The sequence below is a fragment of the Athene cunicularia genome, assembly GCF_003259725.1.
Source record: "Athene cunicularia isolate RWA chromosome 5 unlocalized genomic scaffold, athCun1 chr5_part3, whole genome shotgun sequence".
In the NCBI taxonomy this organism is placed as follows: Eukaryota; Metazoa; Chordata; class Aves; order Strigiformes; family Strigidae; genus Athene; species Athene cunicularia.
Window position 1 is genome coordinate 6,838,078 of NW_020799103.1, and position 25,620 is coordinate 6,863,697.

At 38.7% G+C, this 25,620-nt stretch overlaps 1 protein-coding gene across 3 annotated transcripts in view; it reads right to left on the reverse strand.

Moving 5' to 3' along the window:
- Positions 1-25,620, reverse strand: part of NELL1 (neural EGFL like 1) — a 290,337-nt gene that overhangs the window by 60,546 nt on the left and 204,171 nt on the right. For all 3 annotated transcript variants that reach the window (XM_026850770.1, XM_026850769.1, XM_026850768.1), the window contains exon 14: positions 7,395-7,490. In XM_026850770.1, coding sequence (XP_026706571.1) covers positions 7,395-7,490 — 96 coding nt within the window. The remainder of the gene's footprint in view (positions 1-7,394; positions 7,491-25,620) is intronic.

Here is a 25,620-nt window from a genome sequence, read left to right on the forward strand (position 1 = left end):
TTGAAAATTCAGCTCAACTGTGGCAGAGGGTGTCTCTCATGTAGAACTTGACTCAGTCATCAAATTCTGCTGCACTACAGAGCCATTTTGCTTCAAAATGGTTCGATGAAAGCTGTTTGTTAGTCCTCGTGACATCAAAAAGTCAGTTTTTAAAATATATTCAGTCAGTTCACCCCACACTACTACAAGGACTACTCATCTCTAACTTCAAGACAATTGTTAACAGCTTTTTAAGAGATTGAACACAGGTTACTCTCCAACACTTTGGCAGAATACCTGAACCTAAAAGAGATGGTCTAATTTTGTTTGGAGTTTTTCCTTCTGTTAATTGCTTCATCATCACTGCAGGTCTAGGTGAGCCATCAACCTCCTGTTTCCTGCTCTTTTCCTTCCCTTTCAAAGCACTTACTGCCATTTTATTTTTTAGATTTTTCATTGTCTACTTTTCAGCAAGACAGACATAGTGAAGGAGTCAAATCTACTGCACCATAAGAAAAGGAAGATTCAAAGCAACTGACTTAATGAAATCGCATCCATTCTTTTTTTTTTTTTTTTTTTTTTTTTTACTTATTTTCAGTTCACTACTAGGGTAACAAAGGAATAACAAAACATAGTACCTATTTTTGTAAGTTATATAGTAAATTCTATAGTGGGCATTCACAAGATAGTTATCCAAGAACATCCAGAACAGGAACTGGAACACAAAGGAAAACAGCATGCAAAGACAGTATCTAAAGGTACTTTCCTTAATGTTTAAGGAAGAGAATAAAGATTTTATAGTCTGGTTTTGGATATTATGTGCACTATAAAGTTTGATCAACAGAAATTACGTCTTGATTACATTGTTTTGCATGAATCCAAATGCAAATTAGATGTCAACTAGCTACATCATGCCTTTCTTTTGTCTAAATAAAACCATATCCTTAAATAATACCTGACACATCCAGCTGGCATACAGACACCCTCCCCAGGGAGAAAACTCCCCACATGCTTCCCCTGCTCCAGCGTGGGGTCCCTCCCACGGGACACAGTCCTCCACAAACTTCTCTGGTGTGAGTCCTTCCCACGGGGTGCAGCTCTTCACACCCTGCTCCAGGCTGGGTCCCCCGCGGGGTCACCAGTCCTGCCAGCAAACCTGCTCCAGCCTGGGCTCCTCTCTCCATGGCTCCTCAGGTCCTGCCAGGAGCCTGCTCAGCGCGGGCTTCCCGCAGGGTCACAGCCTCTTTTGGGACCCACTTGCTTTGGTGTGGGGTCTGCCATGGGCTGCAGGTGGATCTCCGCTCCTCACCGAGTTTGGTGTTTGCAGAGTTATTGTTCTCTCATGTTCTCACTCCTCTCTGGATGTAATTACTGTTGGGCCCTTTCCCCCCATTCTTAAATATGTTATCACAGGGGGCTACCACTATTGCTAATGGGCTTGGCCTTGGCCAGTGCTGGGTCCGTCTTGGAGCCAGCTGACATTGGCTCTGTCAGAGAGGAAACTTTTAATAGCTTCTCACAGAAGCCACCCTTGTAGCCCCCCCCCACTACCAAAACATTGGCCACGCAAACCCAATACATAAGACCACAAGTCATATGATAATAAAACATCAGAATATCAGAACCATTTGTTACCTGGAATGTCAAGGTATGATCTCAGCTAACATAAAGGGTCAATATAGCAGATATTCCTGCCATTACAAACAAGCAAAAATACATATATAGCAATATAAAAAAGTCCTTTGCAGGGAAAAAAAAACAACAAACAAACAAAAAAAAACCCACCACCCAAAACCCACACCAAATCCAGTGTGTCTGTTTAGGGTTTTTCCTGGCTTTTAAAACTAAACTTTTACAGTATATGAGGAAGCATAAGCACTACAAAAATAAGTCCTGTCGCCTCATGCTACGGTCAGCTCAGAGGATGAATGGTGTTCTTGGTCTGGGAGATTTCTCTTCTCTTTGGCTTGGCAGTGGGAGATAGAACAACTTTTTTTTCTTCCACTGAGTTACTTGTCGATTTGCAGACAGATGTCTCCTTGATCCTCAGAGACGGTCTTAATCAGATTTTTCTAGTAGATATTCTTTGATCTATTCCCTGATATCTTTATAAATGACAGCTTTGTTTCTTCTATCACATTAAGATATCACCCCTTGCCATTTTGCGATAAGCACCACTGGGACAAATGCTGTAAACAGCTTGGCAGCAAATGGAGCGGAGTAACCTCAGCCACCTGGAGCATCTGCCTTCTCTGGATCTGTCACACCCTCAGGAGTATCATATCAACCACAACCACCGTTTTCTCTAATAACCTAAGAATTATTCACTTCACCCCTATTTTGCACTATACTAGCTTTGCCTCACCTTGAAATGAGAAGCTTTAGAAAGGATCTCGTGCAAAGCCTTGCGCCCACAGCTGCACAGCTGGTTTGTTTCCCAAAATAAACCTTGCTTCATATTTTACAAAAGATCTTAAGATAGAGAAAGGTAAGGAGTTTTGACATTTACCTTAGCATGCTCAGTGAAAAATCTGTTTCTCTGCTTTGCTTTGGTTTTTGTTTGCTTACTTTTTTAAACCAGGTTCCTCAACTGAAATGTCTTTGATATCTACACACCTAAAGATTGATCCAGCTCAGGAATCAAAGAAATAGCACATGGAATAAAATTCTCACTTTTTTTTCTGTCTCTAGGGTCCAAAGGAACACAGACTGTAGCGAGTCTTACCCAAAGGACTTCAGAAGACTACACATGCCAGCGGAACCAATTTAAGAGATGAGTACACTAAGTATGCAGCTTCTTAGACAACTCGAGATATTGTCAACTGTCATGAAATAAATCAGCTAAAGACCTCCTCCTTTTCATGACACACACATGACATATCCAACTTCAAGACAGAAGCATAGCGACATTTCATTACACACCTGTGAAATCTGACTGCACCAAAGAATCCATATGTAGCTAATTCAATACTGTAAGCGTTGATTTTTGTTTGTTTGTTTGTTTTCACTCACAATATAATTATTTGGATTCAAAGCACATTTCTCAGCCATGGTACATACTGAAAAACGACCTTTCACCCCAGTATCAATCTTTTGTACACACAGTCCAAAACAACACAAAAAAATAAACCCAGTAATTATGATCTCCTGATGCTTCGCTGCCATGTCTTACCCTTGCTTCTGTCTGTTTACAATCAGCAAGTAATTCTCTGACAGCACTCTCTTATTCTGTGAGAAAACTGTTCTCCAGTGTTTTACAAAAACTATAAATACACATGTAGCTACCACAAAAATATTTACCTCCCTGAGCTCCAGTCTACACAACATCCTTCTAATCTACCAGAAATGTATTCCCCATCCACTGTGTACCAGCTCGAACAGGGGCTGCCATGAGCCAGAGGAGCAAAGATGTGGTGCAATCGCTTCTAATCCCTTTTGAAGGTGATGCCCCACCACTGCCAAAAGCCCTCCTACAGTTTTTGGAAAAATACCATACTTCCCTTGACTTGCCCTTAGTTGGGAACCTACTGCTTCAAACCCTTCTGCCATTACCTGTTCACTGCCCAGAATTATAATTTGTACAGAGAAATACTGCAACTAACTCCCTTAGCTGAAATTTCTGCCACCCCTGGAGCTAGAAGTGGGTATGTATTTCTTAGACCCCCACACAAGACTCTACCACATGCAGGTAGGTGTTCAAGGAATGCCTGCAATTTCGAGGCACTCAATCTTCTGTTTATTCCTGCTTTTGATATCGCAGATTGTCCTGCCTATCTCATCTTCACCACTTCATCAGTAGCAGCAGTGTCTGACATTCCACAAAACCAGAATAATGGCAAACCCTGTCTACCTCATCATTATAACTCCACTGACTTGTGGCTCATCCACAAAGACAGAAAAGCAGCTGAAGGAATGAGGGTTTGTTGGGTTTTTAAGTTGCAAAAATATGAGATGGGTAAAACATCACTGGATGGAAAATCGGGGCATCTGAGTCCATGCTGCCAACAACTTTCAGGGAGTACTGTGTTTGCATTCCTCTCTGAACACCAAAATGTCTCTCAGAAGCCTTTAATGGGAATCCCTGCCAAGGAGGCACCTGGGCTTGAGCCAGCAGTGCTACATCCAGTTAAGGATGCATATCTCCAGCTCAGCCATCAGGCACATACATGCTGGAACCATACAGCAATGTCAGCAAAACTTCTAACATAAAAACTTTCTAGCACAGGTATTGCAACTGTGTTAAATACGATCAGAAATGGTAATGATCACAGAGATCATTGATTTCATCCCTGGCCAGCTAAACACAAATCAAATAAAAATTGGACAGAATCAGATCCTAAATAGAAAACACTAAAAATTCTGTAAGAAGCATCAAGCACATCCTTAAAGAAACAGCAGTATAAAGAATGGATGGAAGGAGGAATTACTTGACTATTTCTGGATATCAATTTGCAGTTCACCTTCAAAAAGAAAAGGCAGACCCACAACTGTTATGATGATTCTTCATTTCAGGCAAAGTTACTGGCAAGAGGTAATTCTTCTTAGCAGTATGTTGAATTATGTATTTGTACTTAAGCCTTAAATGTGTATTTTAATTTCACCTGAGTAAATTACCAGCATAAATCCTACCCTTCTCAAATACCTCTGAATTTTTAATTAACTTAATATCGTAATTTCAACCAGGCAGTCAGAAGCGATGAGTAACACATGATTCATATTCAGAAGTAAATGCACCTGCTTTTCAACAACACATCTGATTACTGGTTCATTTTACCCTTTACATGACGTTGAAGCCAATCTGGGTCATAATGTTTTCAGCCAGTGACAAGTTCTTTCAGCTCACAAATAACACATAAGGAATTGATGTGATGTTGGTCTGAAGGACATTTTTAAATGCATCATGCCAAATAGAATACATTACTAAAACATATTATTTTACTTCTGCTGCGCATCAGTTCACCACAAGCTTCCATCGGACAAGATTCTACCAAGAACATTTAAGCTTTGATCTAAAGTAACGTCCCACCATTTCACTGTCTTCAGTTTACATCGTAACTGAGGGAATGTTACCATATGTTAAATATAACAAAGTGCTTGTTTCTAACATTACAGACAACAGGGGAAAAAAACCCAAACAAACAAATGTGGTTTTTGAATACTTCAGATATCCTCAAACACAGCAAACTGCAGTGAGACGATGGCGGAAGCCTTTACTGAATTGTGTCCTCTTCCTGACAGCACTACACCTTCGAGAAGTAAGCAGGTAAGCAGAGGGAAACCTGCTTCAAAGGTGGATCATCCCCTTTCTACTCTGTATATTTAGTTTTTCCAGGACATGCACCTTCAGAAGGCTGAAGTTGTCCTCACATAGACCTGATAGGCACTTAATCACTGAAATATGCGTATGACATAAGGTATGTCTGCTGACGTTTTCAAACCCTCTAACAGAGCTAAAAAGTGACAACTTCTCATACACAAAGCCCTATTTATTCTCAAACCTGTTCGCACATCAGATTTCTCAAAGTCACCATCATTAGCTTGACTTGTAGCATACTGGTAAATCCTATACATCTTCAATGAAAAAAAATAAACTTCTGGTTCAAGTTGTATAGATTTTATACACAGAAGCTAGCTCCTTCTGACATCTACCTCTAAATTCCTTGATATAATGAGTATCATGCCTGCCACATTTCCTTTACCGGGTGTGCTAACTCATATTTTAGATCAAAACAATACAGAAGACATGAAAAACATAGGAGTCAACAACAGTTATGTCATCCATTTATCAATTTTAAACCATCACTTCAACGGTTTAAAGACTCTGTGTTCTAGCTATGAAAGTCCCTTTACAGCTATAAGAAAAAAAGATAGTTCTAAGATTCCTGGGTGAAAGAAATGTAGGCAGTTGAGCTGAAAGTTGGCCTAAAGCCACTGGCTCCCCAGGTAGGCAGGGCACCTTTGGGCAACGGAGGTACCATATTTTTACATATATAGAACACGTACCTCTGGTATCCTGCATCCCTCAGAATATACTGTTCCCTCTGAATAACAAATGCTTTAGAAAGGAATAAGCAAATTATACATGGGAGAGGGTAACTAGCAGGAGGGATTAGCAGCTGGGCAGCTATGGCAGGTGGGGCTCTGAGGCAGGAACCTCTTGTATTATTTCCTCATGCATACTGCTGGTACTTACTGCTGAAATGTCAGGAGGCTTTTTTTCTATTTAAAACAAATAACCCAAAGGCTATAGGCAAAGAAAATGCAATACTCATATTTATTCAATATGACATGAAGATATTAACATCCTAGTTCATTCTTAAATAATTAGAAACAATGCTGACAACTAGAAACTATGACATTTTAGGATACAGTGATTTGCATATGTCCATAAAAAGTTTTAGCAGTTTTCAGAAGCTACTCAAAGAATCTGTTGACAACTGGCCTTAAGTTACTTTGTATTATAGTAGAAAAGCCATGTATTAAACAGACACTGCTACACAGAAATTACTGAACAATCTCTGGGTAACAAGTGGTTCCACTGATTTAACTTAAACAGTTATTTCTTGTTTCTCTTTTTTTTTTTTTTCCTTAAAAAAACCCTCATCAATTGTAATCTCACCCATAGTAGCACCATGCAACCTGCATTAACAATCCATTTTAATTCCACCAGTAAAGGCAAGTGCCAAAGGTTTATTAACAAAAATGTAATGCGAAACAGTCTATAATTGGGTTGGTTAAGTGAAATACAACCTCAATAAATACTGACCAAAGCAAAATCTCAAATCTGCTCTATAAAGAATCTAATAGGAGTCCTACATGGAATTTTGTAAGATCCTTTCCTTCTCATTGAAGGTAGACAAGGAACCAGATCTTTGTGAAGCAAAGAGAATGGCGGGCCTATAAAGCTGTCAGAAGCAAATCTTGAAAGAGAAAAAAATCTGGGAAAAGGCAGAATCAAATCAGCACTGGTGAAATATTTGAATATGCTATGATTCTCTAAAAATTGGTGGCTTCAGTGACTTAGAAACAAATCTTAATAATTCAATAACTTCACATGAATAGCAAGCATTCAAATTCTGGTCTAATTTGCGTAACAGAGTCAGAAAAAGCAGAAGGCAACTTGAGCTTGCACCACAGGAAATAGCTGGACTAAATAGCTTTCATTTGCCATCCCCTCTAATTAACTAAAATTGTCCACTGGAAGGAGAAGCAGGTACATGCCTGACTGTCTAACATTTCCCATGTTTAATTTAAGAATAGCTCTCAGTTAGGAAAAGGCAGCTATGGAACAGTCATATCTTCAGTGAAGAGAAAAATACCAAGCAAAATGAATGAATGGAAAGTAATTATTTCTTAATTCAGCATGTCACATTTCTCATTACCAAAGAAGAAAATGTGTTTCAGTGAAGCTTTACCTTTCTCACAATGACTTCCTGTGAATCCAGAAGGGCAGACACATTTGTTAGGGGCGACACAAGTTCCACCATATCTGCACCCTTCTTCACAAAACGCTGGAAAACAAAAGCAATATGTGGGTACTACTTCACTTTTTAAAAATTCATTATGCATTTGCAAGACATTACAAAAAACATCTAAATTCTAAGCAATTACCAGAATTCAACATATTAAAATTCAGTCCACCTACAAACACAAAGAGAAGTAACTCAATCAAACGACATGAGGGAAAATCTCAGATTACACCGTAGGCAAACCACCTCACCAATAAAAGATTAATAACCATCTGGAAGAAGAAGAGAGATAAAAAATACAATGTATGACTTTAATAGGGCTGGTCTTGAAATTATACCCAACATGAATATTACAATTACAATGCTTTGGTGACCCACAGAAAACTGTTAATTACTTTGTTTCTCTCTTCTATTAAATATGCTTAACTGAAATGTCTGTAAACACATACTATTTTCCTATTTTTTTTTTATTTTTAAGTATAAAGTATATTTTGTGGAATTGAGAAATGAAATAGGGTGAGGGTCATGACTCAAAACAGAGGAAAAAGGCTCAACCACAAGATAATGCCTCTACTGAGGTGTGATTCTTGACAGTGCAATACACAAGTACTTTAGAAGTGTTTGTCCAATAACTGGGATTTGAAACAACTGATGGAGCTCGTATTTTTTCTTGAAAGCACTCTGTGGTGTTCCATGGTATTCCTCTCACTTATAGTGGGTTTAGCAGGGAAACTACTAACTGTGGAAGAAGTTTGCTTGCAGTTTAATGTTATTTTTTGATCTTTCTTTTTGCTGTGTGTGTATAAGTAGTGGAACTGAGGTGAAGGAGAAGAAAGGAAACGGCAAGCATCAGGACACCATTTAATCTGTGCTGTTAACTTGAGTAAGACCTTTGCTAAGACTAAGAGCAGGCCCTACACACACCACACTACTCACCATCTCCAAGATATTTACTGAACTTCACAAGTTACTCAGTGGGTTTGGCTGCACTTATGACAGGAGTTACAACTAATATTTAAACAGCAGCTCTCTGCATCTAAGCTAATAACAAAGTGTTTCCTGCAAGCTAAAATCACAGATGGAATGTTGGCAAAGAGATGTTACAAATGCTATGAAAAGGCTTTAAGTGCTAGATAACAGAAGAAATGTTTAAGATTTATTTTCCATTGCACTAAAAAAGAAAAATAAAGTGAATAAAGTACTAAGCATTACAAAGAATCTTTTGCAATTGTTAACTACTTAGAGGCAAAAAAATCACATCATCATATCTCTTGACTGAATTGATAGACAGATCTTCCTTCCTCTAAACATATAATTCATAGCATTCCATACTGCTTTATGGAGGATAACACAGGGAGAAGAATTCTGAAGTGGTTTAGAGAAGACAGTAGAACATCATAAGCCCTCTTGTGACTGGCACAAGGTAGTGATGTGGAGAAAGCACGATTCTTGACCAGTAACACTTCCTGCTCATAAATGCACACACTCCATATGGGAATCTTCTGAAATAAATCTATTTTTAAAACAGTCAATTTCTACTTTATGGGAAAAAGAGAAATCTGGTTTAAGAGTAGCATTTTGTGATTTTTTTTTAATTTTTTTTTTTTTTTGCATATAAATATTTGTAGAAAAGTAGAACTGCAGAAAGCTCAAAGTACTAGTATGAAATACAGCTGTTAAACATATGGAAAATATGATGAGACTCAAAGGAGTCCCTACAGAGCTCTTGAAAGGAACGTTTGCTCATTTCTAATGCCTGCACTCTCAGAGAAGGTATAAGTTAAACTCTTCATCTACATTTCTTCTGGTTTGAAACTGAGAGTAAGCAGAGACTTTTGTGAAGTAGTAATACACTTCTGCATGACAACAAAGAAACTAGAATTTGCGGCAGAGCAGATATAAAGGGCAAGAAATGAAAAAACTGGAAAAAAAAATTGGAAAAACACATCTACCTGGACTTATGCACAGCATTTGACATTGTCATGGACAACATCGTTACCAATAAACTGGAGACATATAGATCTGACGGACGGACCGCTCAGGGCATAAGGAACTGGCTGGATGATCACACTCAAAGAGTTGTGGTCCACGGCTTCATGTCCAAGTGGGGAGCAGTGACAAGTGACATTCCTCAGGGTGGGACTGGCGCTGTTTAACATCTTTGTTGCTGACATGGACAGTGGGATCGAGGCACCCTCAGCAAGTCTGCCAACAACACCGAGCTGTGTGGTGCTGTTGACAGGCTGGAGGGAAGGGATGTGCCATCCAGAGGGACCTGGACGGGCTGGAGAGGTGGGACCGTGTGAACCTCATGGAGTTCAACAAGGCCAAGTGCAAGGCCCTGCCCATGGGTCAGGGCAATCCCAACCACAAACACAGGCTGGGCGATGAGGGGGCTGAGAGCAACCCTGAAGGGAAGAATCTGGGTGTATCAGTGGATGGAAAACTGACCATAAGCCAGCAACATGTGCTCACAGCCCAGAAAGCCAACTTTGTCCCGAGCTGCATCAAGAAGTGTGTGCAGCAGATCGAGGGAGGGGATCCTCCCCCTCTGCTCTGTTCTCCTGAGACCCCCCTGCAGTGCTGTGTCCAGCTCTGGGGGCACCAACATCAGAAAAACATAGAACTGCTTTGAGCAGATGCAGAGGAGGGCACTAAGATGATTGAGGGACTGCAGCACCTCCCTTATGAGTACAGGCTGAGAGAGTTGGGGTTGTTCAGCCCAGAGAAGAGAAGGCTCCAGTGAGACCCTAGAGGAACCTTCCAGGACTGAAAGGGGGCTACAGGAAAGCTGGGGAGGGATTCTTAATCAAGAATTGTAGGGATAGGACAAGGTGTGATGGTATTAAACTGAAAGAGGGTAGATTTATATTAGTTATAAGGAAGAAATTCTTTACTGCAAGGGTGGTGAGACATCGGAATAAGTTATCCAGAGAAGCTGTGGCTGCGCCCTCCCTGGAAGGGTTCCAGGCCAGGTTGGACGGGGCTTTGGGCAACCTGAACTAGTGAAGTGTCCCTGCACATGGTAGGGGGGTTGGGACTAGATGGTCTTTAAGGTCCCTGCCAACCCAACCCAGTCTATGGTTCTATGAATAAAGTGAATAGTTCATCCACAATATATGCTGTCTAGCACTGAGAAAGAACTATATGAGACTCTTCAAATAAAAGAAGTCATAAAGGACATAAAAAAGGGAAATGGTTATTGTCTATAACAATCACAAGTGTCCACTGAAAGTTGTTAGAGCTGATAGGGATAGGTAGGTAAGAGGGCTTCCGTTAGAGTACTTACACTCTTTCTTTGCCACCATAACCGATACTACCAACTTACTAATGCGAAATGTCTGCTTCTTACAATAAATCCTATTCCTAGGTCTGCACAGTAAGGTGGTGTTTTCTTCTGTTCTCTTTTAAGATTACTAACAGAGAAAGGCTTATGAGACAGGGCTGGTCATGTAAAAGATTTTCCCATTAGTGCAAAAACTGTGTTGTGTCAGTGCAGCAGCCAGGTCTTGACATCTGCAGGCACAGCCAAGCATGCTCTTCACATCTCGGAGATAAAGACTGGGATGCCTGGCATTGATCAAAATTCTATCTTTCTATTCCTTCCTACATATCTATATCAAGACACAACTCCCAATATACATATCCAAATGTGCTAGCACTTATTTGTCGAGCATTCTGTAATTCCCCTATCCTTTCCATGTCACATCTGAGGAACTAAAAACAAAACAAAACAAAAAAAAACCCACCAAACCAAAAAACCAACCTGTATCTGTACAGAGACAACCTGAGGAATTGATGTACTACAGGTTCCTGAGAGAAAGGGACTCTGTACTGCCTACGGCACGAAGAGGAACCCAGGAACTAACTTGTTATATGGATGTCAGAAGATGAAGCTGAGGAAGAAGTTGGGCAATGTCTGCAGAAGGGAAGATTTCAACTATCCTTTTTAATTTTTGCAGAGGCTGGGTAGTCCTCTGCAATACAGACTAACTGTGCTTACCTTTGTTGATCAGGCTTTGGTGGATTTGGGGGAGGTGGTTCATTATATTTTTATGCAAGAAAAGAAAACCCCAAGGAAGAGTGCCAGAATTATCCTGCTGTTCCGCAGATGGTTCTTCTAAAAACCCTCTAATTCCTGTATTGCAGGCTTGCAAGAAGTAGGAGAATCAGAACCACAAATCTCACAACATCGTTACAAAATCAAAATGTTTGTCTAAAGGCTACTTTCCTTTACTAGAAAAAGAGCTCACAGTATTATCTGCAGTACTGACAGCACCACTCTGAATTTTAAGAATGTTCAATACCTCTAATAATAGGAACTCAGTTTCAATTGCTAGCAATTTTACCAAACTTCACTTATTTGAACTATTTTCTCTAATAGTTCTGCCTCTGGCTGAAGCCTTTTAGAACATTTTATCAAAATTCATTCATTTCCAACAATGAGATTTTTCCTTTACACCCTTAGCAGAAGAGATTAATTAAAGAAAATCTTTACATCACTTCTGTATCTATGTCTTATGGACAAGAGGACCCAACAGGGAGCAGTTTGGTGGCTGAATAGTAAATCAGCTGGAGTGCCCGTGCATTCACCAAAGTACCTGCTTTGGTGCTTATCCTTTGTTGTACCTCTGATGGGCTGTGGGATCTAGACTTCCACTGCAGTTTAGACCCTTCAAAATCAAAACTCTATTTGGGGGGATGGGGACCCACCAGTACCACAGAACTAGCAGTTATAAACCTTAATTGCAGACTCCCTCCTACTCAAAGAAAGTTAACACATGAAAGGTAAATTGTGGCTGGATCATATTTTGCTAATTTATTCCCATAAATAGATCCTGTCCCTGAAATTATTTGCAGGCTGGCAACCTTGTTATAAAGGAGAATGATTGCCGAATTTGTAATAAAGGTTTTATCAGGAAAATTAAGTGAAGATGCTATTAGGGTAGAAGTCTACAAGGGTAAATCTCCATCATTAAGAGTCTTATTCAGCATTCCATATGTAAAGGAAACAGAATCTATTGATTTCAGGAGGCTTCTACCAAAGCGAACAAATCTCTGTAATGCTAACAGATTTCTTCCTCCAAAATAAAAGCCTTTATCATATAAATAGACATCCTAAATAGACATAATTTCTCTGAAGAGAAGGAGTTTTATTTTTGATGCATGTCCTCCTTGATGATGGATCTGTAGGGAACGGAAACACCCAAATTATCAATCTGCTGGATATGTCGCTTTTGTGATAATGTTGGAGGGACAGGGGAGTCTCGCTGTGGAGCTCCACAAAGAGCAGCATGAACATACCCACAAACTTGGAACGATGCTCCTGGACATGCACAAGCTGCATACCCACTGCCTACATATTTATGGGGTGCAGTTTCTTTTCCCCTGTCCAGTTAAACAGAGTTATCTCCTCTCCCAATGAAGCTGTTACGGACATCCCCAGGGAGGAAGTTAGAAGAGCTACAGCCTCTCTGACTGTAAGGTGTGGAATCTGTCTGACATTTCTGTAAATTCCATTTGTTCTATGCACAAGAGAGCCAGTGTGAAGGGGGCATGCTAACAGTAGCTTCAAAATATTTTGTACTGTCTGTTAATGAATACTGTAGTCTCTTTTTAGCCCCTCTGGTTACAAGACTCAGGGAAGCTGGACAGTTTGGGTTCCAGCCTCCTTTCTTACAGAGCTGAAAGAATTGCCTTGAGTATTTTAATTTTTTGTATGGTAGCACAGTACAACACTTCACTGTGCTACTAAAGGAAAGCAGGTACTGCAGCGTGGAACCCTGACGTTAAGCAAATACCTCTTACTTCCAAGTGTAAAAAAGTAATTATTATTAATAAATAAAAATACTTATGTTCATAAATATATAAAAATAATTTTATGAAGAGAAAAACACAAGAAAAAAATATCCTACAAATTTAAAGGAACATTACTTGATTATGAAGATACAAAAGTCACTTTCTCAAATAAATTGGATATATATATAATATTGTTTCTTGATATACACCAAATGAAATTTCCTAGAAAGCTGTAATAAAACATTACAATTTTAATATTACTGTTACATTTGTATTTTCTAAAATTTCATATACTTATTTATTAAACACAGCTTTTATTAGGCCAATTTCTTGATGTTGCCCTAGTACAGCATAATCCCCACTTTTACAGCTATAGATCACCCACAACAATGTCACCATAGAAATATAAAATGACCAAATGTAACGGAACCATAGGTATAGTACACTGTACTCCTTTTGCCTTTATCCTACCTGTACATTACTTTCCAAAAAAAAAGAAACTCAGTTAAAATGGAAGCACCTCATTTACTTAGGGTTCATCTTCTCCCATTTGAGAATGAGCAAATTCTCAAATTCTGAGAATTTGCACTCAGAAGCAACTGATTAGAATTCTATCAAGTGGATAGTCCCTCTTTCCTCTTCATCTCAACACCAGTAACACCAGCATTTTAAGAACATCTGTACAATTTGTTTGCTAAGCAGATGACCTCTTCAACTTGACAGCACAAAGAGATGGAACAGGTTTGAAAAGGGAGTGCCCTTCACAGTGGGTACTTTTGGCTTCTTCCACTGCTTCTCTCCCCCTCATGATTTTCCCTGTTTCTTCTTTAGTCAAGGAAATTTAAAAAAAAAAAAAAAAATTGAAAAAAAGTTTCATTAGTACCAAAAGGAACATCACTCCACAAAAAGATAAAATGTGCCATAGCTTACGTAAAAGAATATAGAAATACCAAAAATGCAAACTCCTGCCCCCCATATCATAGAGAAGAAAACCTCTTAATTAAAGAAAGCAAATGCAGATTTGTTCAACAGGGTATACTGTATGTGTTTATATGGGCCAAAACCATGGCTACTCCTGTATTATGTTAGGTTTATCACAGATAAAGCCGATCACTAGCTTCTTTCCGTAAGCAAGGTACTCCACAGCTTCTCAAGACAACGGCAGAGCAGAACAGCCATTAGCCTACCTTGCAGTGGCAATTACAGTGCAGCTCAAGGTGAGACCCTGTCCCTCAGACAGCAGACATAATAGCGGCTTCTACTGCGTAGTAGCGATAGAGTAACCTGCGGCTTTCCTGCGTTTTGGCCCAAAGTACTAGGTGCTCACAATCATCTCAAACTAGTTGGTAGCCGGCCTCATATGCATGAATCAGCTTCAGTGAGTGTTAGATTCCTATGGCAAACAGCGTAAATTGTTCTTCATGGCCAAATACAGGAGCAGGTATCCTGCCAATGCTGCCCTGTATTTAACCCTACAGCAGCTTTCTAGAGGACTGGAACTCAAAGGGACTTCAGCCTGACCCCTTTACTTGCTCAAAGACTATGTACCAGCACAGGGAGGGGAAAGAAAAGAAGGCAGGCAAATCCATCCTTTATTGGTGCTCACCATAGAGCACTTTGCTCTGTGCAGTGTTCCCTACCCAAAATGCCAACCACAGCTCCTCCTGGTCACTGCCTGGGCAAGCGTCGTCCCCTCTTGACAACATCTTTGTTGTGTGAATCAGCAGGTGCCTGGGATTGTTAAACTTGGCAACGTAAGAGACAAAATCATACTAGCTTCTCTTGCACTTTTGAAAGGCGTTTCTGCAGATTTATTTTCAATAGAGTGGTCAGTAAAACGACTATGAAGTCCACTGGTATTTGGCCAGGCTCAAAGACCATATGCATGTCAAGTGAAAAAAGGGACATTTGGGAAAGGCAAGGAAGGGGTCAGGCACAGACTGCCTGGGTAAACAAAAATGTGCAGCTTTGGAAAAGAGATGGGCTAGAGGAACTATACAAGCAATTTGATAATCAATTGATGGAAAGACTGCAATTTCATTAGCTGATTGAATTTACTCAGCCAAGCACGCACAAGGTCGCAGTTGATAACAATCCAACTATGTAAGCCAAATACCAGAATAATCAGATGATACCAGTTGCTGAGGCGGGTTTTAGAGGACAGCTGAGAAAGTAAGGAGAAATCACACAAGCAAAATAAGGGAGCAGCAGAGGTTCTGCTCTTTTTCCCTGTACTCAAGTGCGACGCTATCATCTATAAAAGTACAAAAATCTTCTTGGTTTAGTGAACTTCATCTACTGGATACAGGGTGCGACTTATTTAACACAAAGTCTGCCAAATGCCACTGGAGTCCTTTTACAGCTGACTGGAGTCAGAGAAGGACAAATCCATCAGGAATGAACTTTGGGCAAAAGAAGTGTCCTGGAAAATTTTCATCCCACATGCTGGAGCAGGAAGGGGAGCGCGGGTCAGTCTGGCAATCAGGATGCAAACACATCTGAGACTGGAAGATACATCCTTGGCTGGGCAGTCCATCACCTTTGTGAGTGGCTTCCAACCTAATTTATGCTTCAGATTTTATGCGTGGTATGTATGACAGTTATTTCAGTTCAGGAATAGCCTATAAATCTCAGGTCTTCTAACAGCTAATTGTAAAATCATTATTCCTGATTTATATTTCTAGAGATTTCGCACACAAGAGGGACTTTACAACACAATTTGCATAATGGCTGCCTACTGTAGTCAGAATTCCTAATCCTGGTAGTACAAAACTCCTACTTAGAACTAATCCTGAACAAAGATCAATGAACTCAGAATTAAGGTTTGGAGATGGAGTTTTTTTCAAAGCACTCAGAAGGCATGGAGGAATTCTTTCAAATACGGGAGGCAACACACAATGAGAGTAAAGAAGGAAAAAGGGCAAACCAGAAAAGTATCTGGAAGGATTATAAAGAATAATGAATGTATCAGGAAAAAATGATGCCAAAGATATTGGATACAGGCATGCATACATACATACTGTGTGTGAGCTTGTATGTGTGCATATATTTGCACAGTATACAGTATTTTTCGAAGGACTGCACTAATACCATCGAGTTTGTCACTAGGCTACTTTAGCTCGTGTAGCAGCGAATCTTTTCAAGCACCCAGAGCTCTGTCACACAGCACTTGCAAAATTAAGATTAAAGTGAATTTGGAAAGCTGAGAATACCTCTCAGAAGGCACTGAACTCTTGGCAGTGGGCCCTTTCTTTACTGTTATATGATGTTAAATTCTCTTGGTGCTTGGTGTTTTGCTTGAGTGATATGTAATCAAGTTGTGGCCATTTGTGTGCAAGCAGCAGGCCGTCAGACTGGGTGCTTTCAGGGTGGCTCAAGTGCTGTTTGGCTGCAGATGCTGGATTTTTTTGAAAAATGAAACATCAAATCCTTAAAATTAGTACAATGAATCACAGTGACAAATACTAATAATTTCCTTCATACTACCCCAGTAATGGAACTTCCTTTTGAATGTGTAAGTTATCCACCTTGATCAATACATTTTTCACCTAAGATCTTTTATAAAGAACAAACAAGTTATATTTCTTTAAATTAATTCAGAAAGCATACCGTACTGGTAAAAAGTCATATAGGAAACACTTACTGATGTCCATCTTACTTTAAGGCTCTGAGGACAGGTATGTGACAATTTTCTAGAATGTATATGAAAAAGATCAACAGAAGCAGTAAGAGACAAAAGGAATGAAATAAAATTTGTCCTCTGATATATTACACTTCCGAAAGCATATCTCACATCCCCAGATGATTCTGTGCTAAATAAATATTCTTGTTGCCATTTTACTGCCCTGCTTCCTCAAGGCTAGACTCTTCCAGTATTTTTAGTGCACCATTTTGAGTCAACTGCAGCTGTCTGTCTAATAGCCTAACGCTAAGCATGACAAAATAGGGCAGAATACTTCCACAAACCAACTGAACATCATTTTTCAAAATTCAAGTCAACAGTTAAAACTGTAAAACCACACTGAAATTTACTCTGAGTAATGACATACTATGTTATTGGAGTTTTTCTTTCCACCATATCAGTGTGCTTATTATACTTCTATTTTCTTTTTTTAACAAATGGGTAGTTTATATTGAGATACATAACATAAATTATAATTTTATATATTTTAATTTAAAGTTCAGTAAAGTTATCAAAACAAATCAGAGAGAATAAAACTTTTACTAAAACCTGAAGTCATTATAAAGCAAGAAAAAGAGGATCACAGAATGGTTTGGGTGGAAGGGACCTCAAAGATCATCTAGTTCCAACCCCCCTGCCCTGCCTGGGCAGGGACACCTTCCACTAGATCAGGCTGCTCAGGATGTGAAACTTCTGACCTGCTTCCACTTTGGCTGAGGTACAGTTTCTTTAGAAATCAGTTATGCTTAATCAATCTTAATTTAAGGATAAAGAAGCATGTTCCAGAAGCACAATAGAAGCATTCTCCCTTCCCTGATCTATTATCACAACGTTAGAAAGACCTTAATTCAAACCCCATTGAACTCACTGGAAAAAAAAACTGAATTCAATACACGGTGGATGCAATCTTAGGTCTGCTTGACCTTAGGTACAGGACATGGAATATTCAGACAACACAGAAGTAGTTTTCTAACTGTGTGTGTTTTACAGTTCTGTGACCTCAGCCTTCCAGTCCATACAAACCCACTCCATCGACACAGTCAGAACAAAATGAGCTAGAATAAACCCTAGTGAAACAGGTATACGGTCTTTAAATTCACTCTTCTGGCTTTGCCCTGTAGCACTGATAGGCGCGTTCACCAATAAAACACAAGTCTATTTACCTGTAAGAAACATTCTGTCTCAGTGTGAAAGATTTACTCTATATTGCTTAATAAAAAGCTACCTAGCATCATCAAATCATCGTGTTATTAAAAACACTAGAATGTTGAATGAGCTGTACAAATACATTCCTAAATGTTAAAATCATTTTACGGTAATTCACTCTATGAGGAACGCTATCTTTTGAAATTGTAAAGAAACTTTAAGGAAGCAGTTTTAGTTGTGGCTGGAAGCAAGTGTGTTTCTTGGGGGAAATCGCAGTTTCTGAAGTGTTACATTCAGCAACATTTTTTTGAAGGTTGCTGGTACCTTACTGCAAGCATAATTATTGAAACCGAAAACAAGTATTTGTTTTGATAGCTGCACAAAATATGCAATAGTAAATCAAGGAATTACTGATAGCAATTAGCTACTGAAGGTGACATTACTTGGGAGGGGGAAGAAAAAAAAAAAAAGGAAATAAAATGGCAGTGGGATTTTCTGGTCTGGATCAAGGATGCGTAAAGACAACTAACTTACAAAGACATGAATAGACCTTAAGTAGTGTATTTTTAAACAATCACACTAGAATTCGGGTGCTTTCTCTCCTTGTCTTATGATAATATTATACTCCTGGAATGCTGCAACTAACAGCTACTGCGGTATCTTTGAAAACGTCTTCTAACGGATGTTTGCATCATCTTTTAAATCGTACTCATTCTGCCAAGCCACTCCACTGAAAATAAAAAGCCTTTTTCAAAGTACGATTGAATTCTACTGACCAGTAGGATGGGAATTGTCAGTTCTGAGATCAGAGTCCTCTGACTACAAACAAGGACTTCAGTACGTGAAGCTTTCAGAACACATCCACAATACCCATCCAGCCTTCAGTCTTTATCAGGAAAGATGCCATGTTAGATATAGATGTTTCCCCATTAAGGAACAGAATTAAGAGTTAATCTCCATTTACAGAATCTATCTTACCTTGCAGTCTCTAACAATAAAGGTTAGAATTCACTAAAGACACTGCCAAGGCAGCAATCAAGAGATGAAAAGCCTGTATCCCATCAGCAATGCCCCAGGGCATTCCGTCTCATTCAAATCAAGTTTATATAGGGGAAAGAAAGAGTAACAAAGAAAACAATGAAGGCGGGTTGGAGAGGTGGGGGGAGAGAGATTCAAACACACTGCTAAAACATACCACACTAAATAAAGGATTCTCTTAGGTCTAGATAACTTCTGCACTCTTCTACACTTCTGACCTTTGCATTTGTTGGATTAAAAAGAGAATGCAAATAACTATTAATAGGACACAATTCATCTCAGCCCTTATCTGCATTCTAAATCAAAAACTTTTTCAGTCGCTAAAATATTATCCCTAAAGAAGAGTTTTCTCAAAAAAAACCAACTTTAAAAAGGTAGGTTTTAAGCAATTATTTTAATTTTCCCAGTGACAAAAGATGTGTTCATCTCAGCATCTGGATTTACCTAAAAAATTATCACCAAACAAATTTTACTCTAAAGTGTAAGGCTCATCCAGAAGAGAATAAACTTAAATATTCTGACTCATTTTAGACCCACCAGATTTTTCAATAGGGAAAAAAAGCAGCACTGGAAAGTTATATTGTTCTCACCATTACTCAGAAATTTCACTCTAAAGGCAGAGATTGCTTTCACTCAAGCTGGTGTGACAGCAGGTGTGATATGCATCACCATCAGCCTTATAATCATCATAATACATTGCTTCTACATAAATCCTTTCATCTCAAGCTTTTACACATTATGAACAATTAAGCCTTACAACCCCCCAGCGAGGAAGACGCATTAAGAACCTGAACCTGCTAGGCACTTTTTCATAACAGAGTTAACTACAGAAATATAATTTAATAAAGAATGCATTTAACAAGTAAAGAGCAGAAAAGCAAATATAATCTTTGTGTGTATAATCTTTGACTGAGCCAAGAGCATTTTAGAAACCCAAGGGACCACACACTCTGCTAGTGTCAATTAGTAAATCTATATCAATTTGCACAGTCACAAAGAATTTACCCCTTAAATTCTCAAACTACAAGACTCTAAGGAGTACATCTCTGTCACAATTTGTAAGACCACACTGCTGACTTGTGTCCTTACATGCACACGTAATCACACAAAGTAATTGTTTAATTTTAAGTAATATATGGAAAACATGTCCAACACTGACTCACATTTCCGCTACCTGTTCCCCCTCTCTGCTAGTTTTTCTACAGAGAACTCACTGGGTAGTAACATGTTGGGGAATGGTAAAGTGAAAGCAAGATGAAATATAAATCCTCAGTTGCTTCTTATAGAGCAATGCCACCTGGGTCACAAATCTCACTTCAATGATTCTGCCTCAGTGCACTCCATATTTTGCCGTATGGGCCCCATCACAGTGTCATTTGCTTCAAAAAAATCAAAGTAATGAAAAATCTCTACAACTGGCTTGAGCATGCCTTAGAGGTGCTGAAACTTTTGAAAAGTGCAGTACTTAAAGCTTGGTGCGTCTGGCCAAAGTTTTCTTCCCTGATGCATGCAAAACATTCCAGACAACGTTTGTTCGCCTCGCAACCCGATAATAGCGCTTCAGTAGCACCACAGAGCATATGCTGCATAGATTTTTTTTTTAGTACTTTGGATTCATTTAGAATGATAAGGTTCAACATAAATGTGAAATAACCTTCTTATGTTTCAGTCTGCTAATGGTACACAGTATATTCTTAATGTAGAAAAAATAAAGCACCATAAATGGCAGCTGTAATCCTTCCATCAAGTACAGTGCGTGTTGCTAATGGATTATGTTTTCAAAACAGATTTCCAGTACCACCTTCTCAGGATATCATATTACAATGTTTAGCTTGCAAAAATTGACTACAGAAATACTTGCTATATTGCTTGGCAATGCAACATTTAATTTTATGGTGCATAAAATGCATTTCTCTTAACAGATGTATCACTTCCCTGATATCATGACTGAACTGCTTCATACCCATTAAATGCTATGTGGGGAACTAGCAAAGCTATGGTGTTTATTTTTGTCGTAGCACACACTACTACTTGCTCATAACATCATGCTTCTCTTCGCAGGCTTTATCACATGTATACCACATGTATTCTTACATACCTTTGGTGGTTATGCACAAAAAGTGTCCCAGGCAAGCCTCCTAAAGCACATAAGAATTACAAAAGTGTCTGTAGATAAGAAGTTACTAAAAAATAAATTGTAATATTTAATTGTTTTCCACAAAATGAAATCTAGTCTATGGTTTGGGAAAGGTTAGCCTCCTTCCCAAATCTGGGATAAATATCCCTTTTAATCACGTCTTGACCAAAAAAAAAGAAAAAAAAGAAAAAAAAAAAAAGCACTCTATGTTGGAAAATTTTAGAACAAAAAGAACCTAGTTTAATTGCAATTTTCTGTGACTAAACTCAGGGAGAACCATGTGCCTATGTTTCACAGTTCTTCAAGATGAATGGCTCTGGGGATCCACCACAGCCACACAGCAGTCATAACACTGTGCAGTCCCTGGCAGACATCATACTAATAATAAGGCTTATGAAGTGATCTGGAAGAAGACAAAGTCACAGTTACGTGACCTGATTTGTGGGAATTCTTCTCTATATAAGTTGTGACATGAAAGCAGGTAAGATTTATTTCATTGTTTGTTTTTCCAGCTGTATGCTGTGACTGGCTTCTATGAAGGAGAGTGAAGCAGTTTTGAGAACAGTTACTCTTTCTGCATGCACGTTTCTGTGCTCAATGCCCCTCATACTGAGGGTTTCTGCAATCTGGTAACAGCAGCTCTAGCAGATGATGACACTTTACAAAACACAATGTTAACCCCCCTCACGTCATGCCCTCCAGTGCAGTTTACTGGAGCTTTGATAAGATTCACTAAATTCTGTTCCAAAACTAGTTTCAGAAAACATATTATTTGAATCTAGAAGTATCATCTTAAAAGAACAAGCAAATGAGCACCACAAAACACGTGTTCTCTGAAACAAGACACAAATCGTAGGAGTGACTTCTGTGAGAATTAACTTGCTTAAAATACCGGGGTTCAAGCATCAACAGAGCTACAGAAGAAATATATATGTGAAGACAAAATCATTAGATTGATACATCGATGAAAAGTCATCTTCAAATATTTCAACCCTATGAGCAGTTAGAATCTGGACTAAGAAGAAAACCACTTCAGGTCATATTTATTTTATCCATTCTGTGTAAATGACGCTAAAGGAGCATGTACTATGCAATGGTACAATATTTTGGTATTCACATCCAGGTTAAGATGTCACTCATCAGGTATGAGAAATATAGCAATGCTACACCATGATTCATAAAATCATCGTAAATGTAATACACTGCAGTATATTCTCTCATGTAGTACCTAGTCTTTGTATATCTCACTGGAAACCAGCGTACCCTAAAAATAATTCTAAATGACACTTGACTTAACACCACAGCATAGTACTCAAGCCAAGAATTAGATACAGATGTGTAGCATGGAGACATGTATCAGACAACAGTTTTGTTTATTTTGAAGACATTCGTGTTCCAAATTACATATGTGCTAAGTTGAAAACATACCTAATAATACCAGGTAGAAAATAAAATCAAAGTAGCAGCACCAAAACCATGAAAATAATCTACTGCCTCACTAACTCCAGCAGAGCAAAGGAACCTTTTGAAATTGCTTCATCTCCATGCAAGTGAAAACAAAAGTCCTGAAATGTTCAGCTTAGAATGTTCTCACCCAATTGGCTAAGTACTGAATTAATTTATGATTAAAGACACTTTGAGTCAAATAAGATTTGACCTTTTTTTTTTAAAAAAAAAAAAGAGTATGGTTTCACTAGGCAGCAATCAAGTGGTCATCTCTAACATACAATGATAAAACAAGTCAGATTGTGGGAGAAAGATGCTCTCTGAACAGCTCTGTGAAACTTTATGCACATTATTATGTTGTTGGGTTTTTTCCCTCAAAAATCTCTCAGTGAAATTACTAGGTGTGTTCTACGCTGTGAATAATACCGCATAACAAAAGGAAATAAATCTCTTAAGAGTGTATAGAATCAGTCACTAATACCAAACAAATATTACTGCTGCTGGATAGTATCAGAATAACGGTATCTTGTTGCTACATAAACAGAAAACTTCAACTAAGAATATACACTGGGCAGAAAATAAGCTTCTAATAAAAATGAGTATCATTCTCGTGTGCACTATAGCTGGTGTGTCAAGATTCCAGGTGCTGAAATATCATTATGAAGCCAGTGTTCTGGTGATCACACAGGCACCAGATGGGCTTAAGGAAAGTAATGGACAGCAGCACCAAACCTTTACAGAGAGAAATCTACTGCACAGAGTGCACAGCCTGACGGGTTTGTGCCTTCTCTCTCCTGAAAAGCAACCCAGAGTCTGAAGTCATCTATTTATCCACAGAATAGTTAGTGTCAGCAACAGGGCAAGATTCCTCAGACTCATGCCTGTAGCGTACTGCCACAGACTATTACATCTATCTAAAATAAACCTTTTAAATTGTAGCCAGCACAGTAATTCTCAAGCTCTAGGGGGTTGGCAGAACATCAGAAACTATAGGGTAAGATAAAGACGGTGCATTTCTTACAGTGGAGTATCAGATACAAATAATGCTGGGATTTTGCTATTTCTGTTAAAAAGCTCTGCTTTTTCAGGATTCACAACCACATTTACTTAATTGACCGGTATCAGGGCATTTAAATACACATTTAAGACATTAAGAAGCTGAACAGAGATACTTAAGGAAGAATTGATTTTTCTTGTTTCCAAAAGAAGCATAAAGGAATAAGATACTTCTGTATCAGTTAGATACCCAAAGGAATTCAGCCTAGGTCATTCACCTATTGCTCTGTATCCTGTTATTGTTGAATAAATCAACATATCCAGCATCACAATACAATTTTTACAGTGACTTATATCTACTTTTATCTGTACTGTGCCACTGAGGAGGTACTTCAATGAAATGGGAATGTTTCTCAGAGCTGCATATGAAGTTTGGTGAAGTAAATGATATTATAAAACTCACCATGTGAAACTTTTAAGTAATTTGCGTTAAACTAAAAATGTTGTAACAGATCTGAAGGCAGGACACATGAACAAGGTATCCCATGGAAACAATAAACACTTAAAATGTCCAGGCAAGATGTGATACAATTCACTCATGACAAAGCAAAACATCACAGTGCAATAACACAATCTAACGATGCCCGAAATAATTTTGCAGCAAAGATAAATAGAGGTAGTTTCTTCAAGTTGAATCATCTTAATCATATTCTCTGGCAGATAAAATTCACACACTGATCCTTGGTACTTCAGTAATGCGTATATCCCTAATAAAACTGCAGCAAGCGTTGCTTAACATTAATAACTACAATTCGATGCTGCCAGCACTCGAGCAGAGGGCAAGAGCAGTTGGTATTAGGATCTGAAACAATACTAAATATACCCCATTGTATTTGAAGAGCGTAATAAAATTCATGTCTTACATTTGCTTTTTATAGCAACTGGTTCTCTAGAACAAAAATGAAATATGAAAATTTAGAACAACTTTGACCCACTTTTATGACATCCATCAGGTCACAAAGATCTAATGAAGCAGAAATCTAACAAATTAGCATTTTATCATGTGCCAAGTAAGATCATGCAGCTCAGGTTTGCAAAGGTTGCCTTCTCTACCGTCCTAATCCCCAGACGGTTTACTATCCATGAAGAAAATGTAAAGATGCTTACTGGTGAAAGGAAGCTGAGTGTGATCTCAAGTGGTTTGTAACAGGAAGTCTTTCAAATTCCTTGCAGTTTTGAAGCAGTCTGTTTGGGTTTTTTTTAATTTTCCCTTTTATCTTTTTTACCAAACACTCTGTGGCTCTACGTCTATAAACCTGTGCGTATTCCTGTGAAGTGCAGTCTTCATGAGAATATGCATAATGAAGGGGGGGTGGGGGAGATCCTGAAGTCAAGATGTTGCTAGAAGAATTGGTCTCAGAAGTCACTGGAGTGAGAAAATAGATCCACTGGACATTTACCCAACATGGAATTTTTTGTTTCCACTTGGCCAGCCTCTGAGATTTACCATTTGGCCTAATCAAAGTCTTTGGAGGAACTCCAGATTCTTTAATACACTGAAAATCCATCCTGTTGTTTCTCTTGTTTTAAATAGGCAGAGGCAAATAGTGCATTATCATCAAGTGCACTAATTGATCCAAATGCAGTGTAAACTAAATTAATGGGGCTGGAAATGCTGGAAAAATTAAACACAGCGTTCTTAATAAAGCTGAAAATAGCTTAATAAAGCTGAAAATAGGATCCAAGCATCCTAAGGCATGTTTATTTCTGTTTAAATAGATGTCTTCCTGTAGACTGTTATCAGCTCAGCAGGAGCCTTACAAGGGAGGCATTTTTCTCATTCCGTGCATTTTAAGTTAGGTTTCTATGAAGTTCAGCCTGCCTGTAAAAGCTGCTGCCAATCCATATAAAAACCATAACTGTGGCAA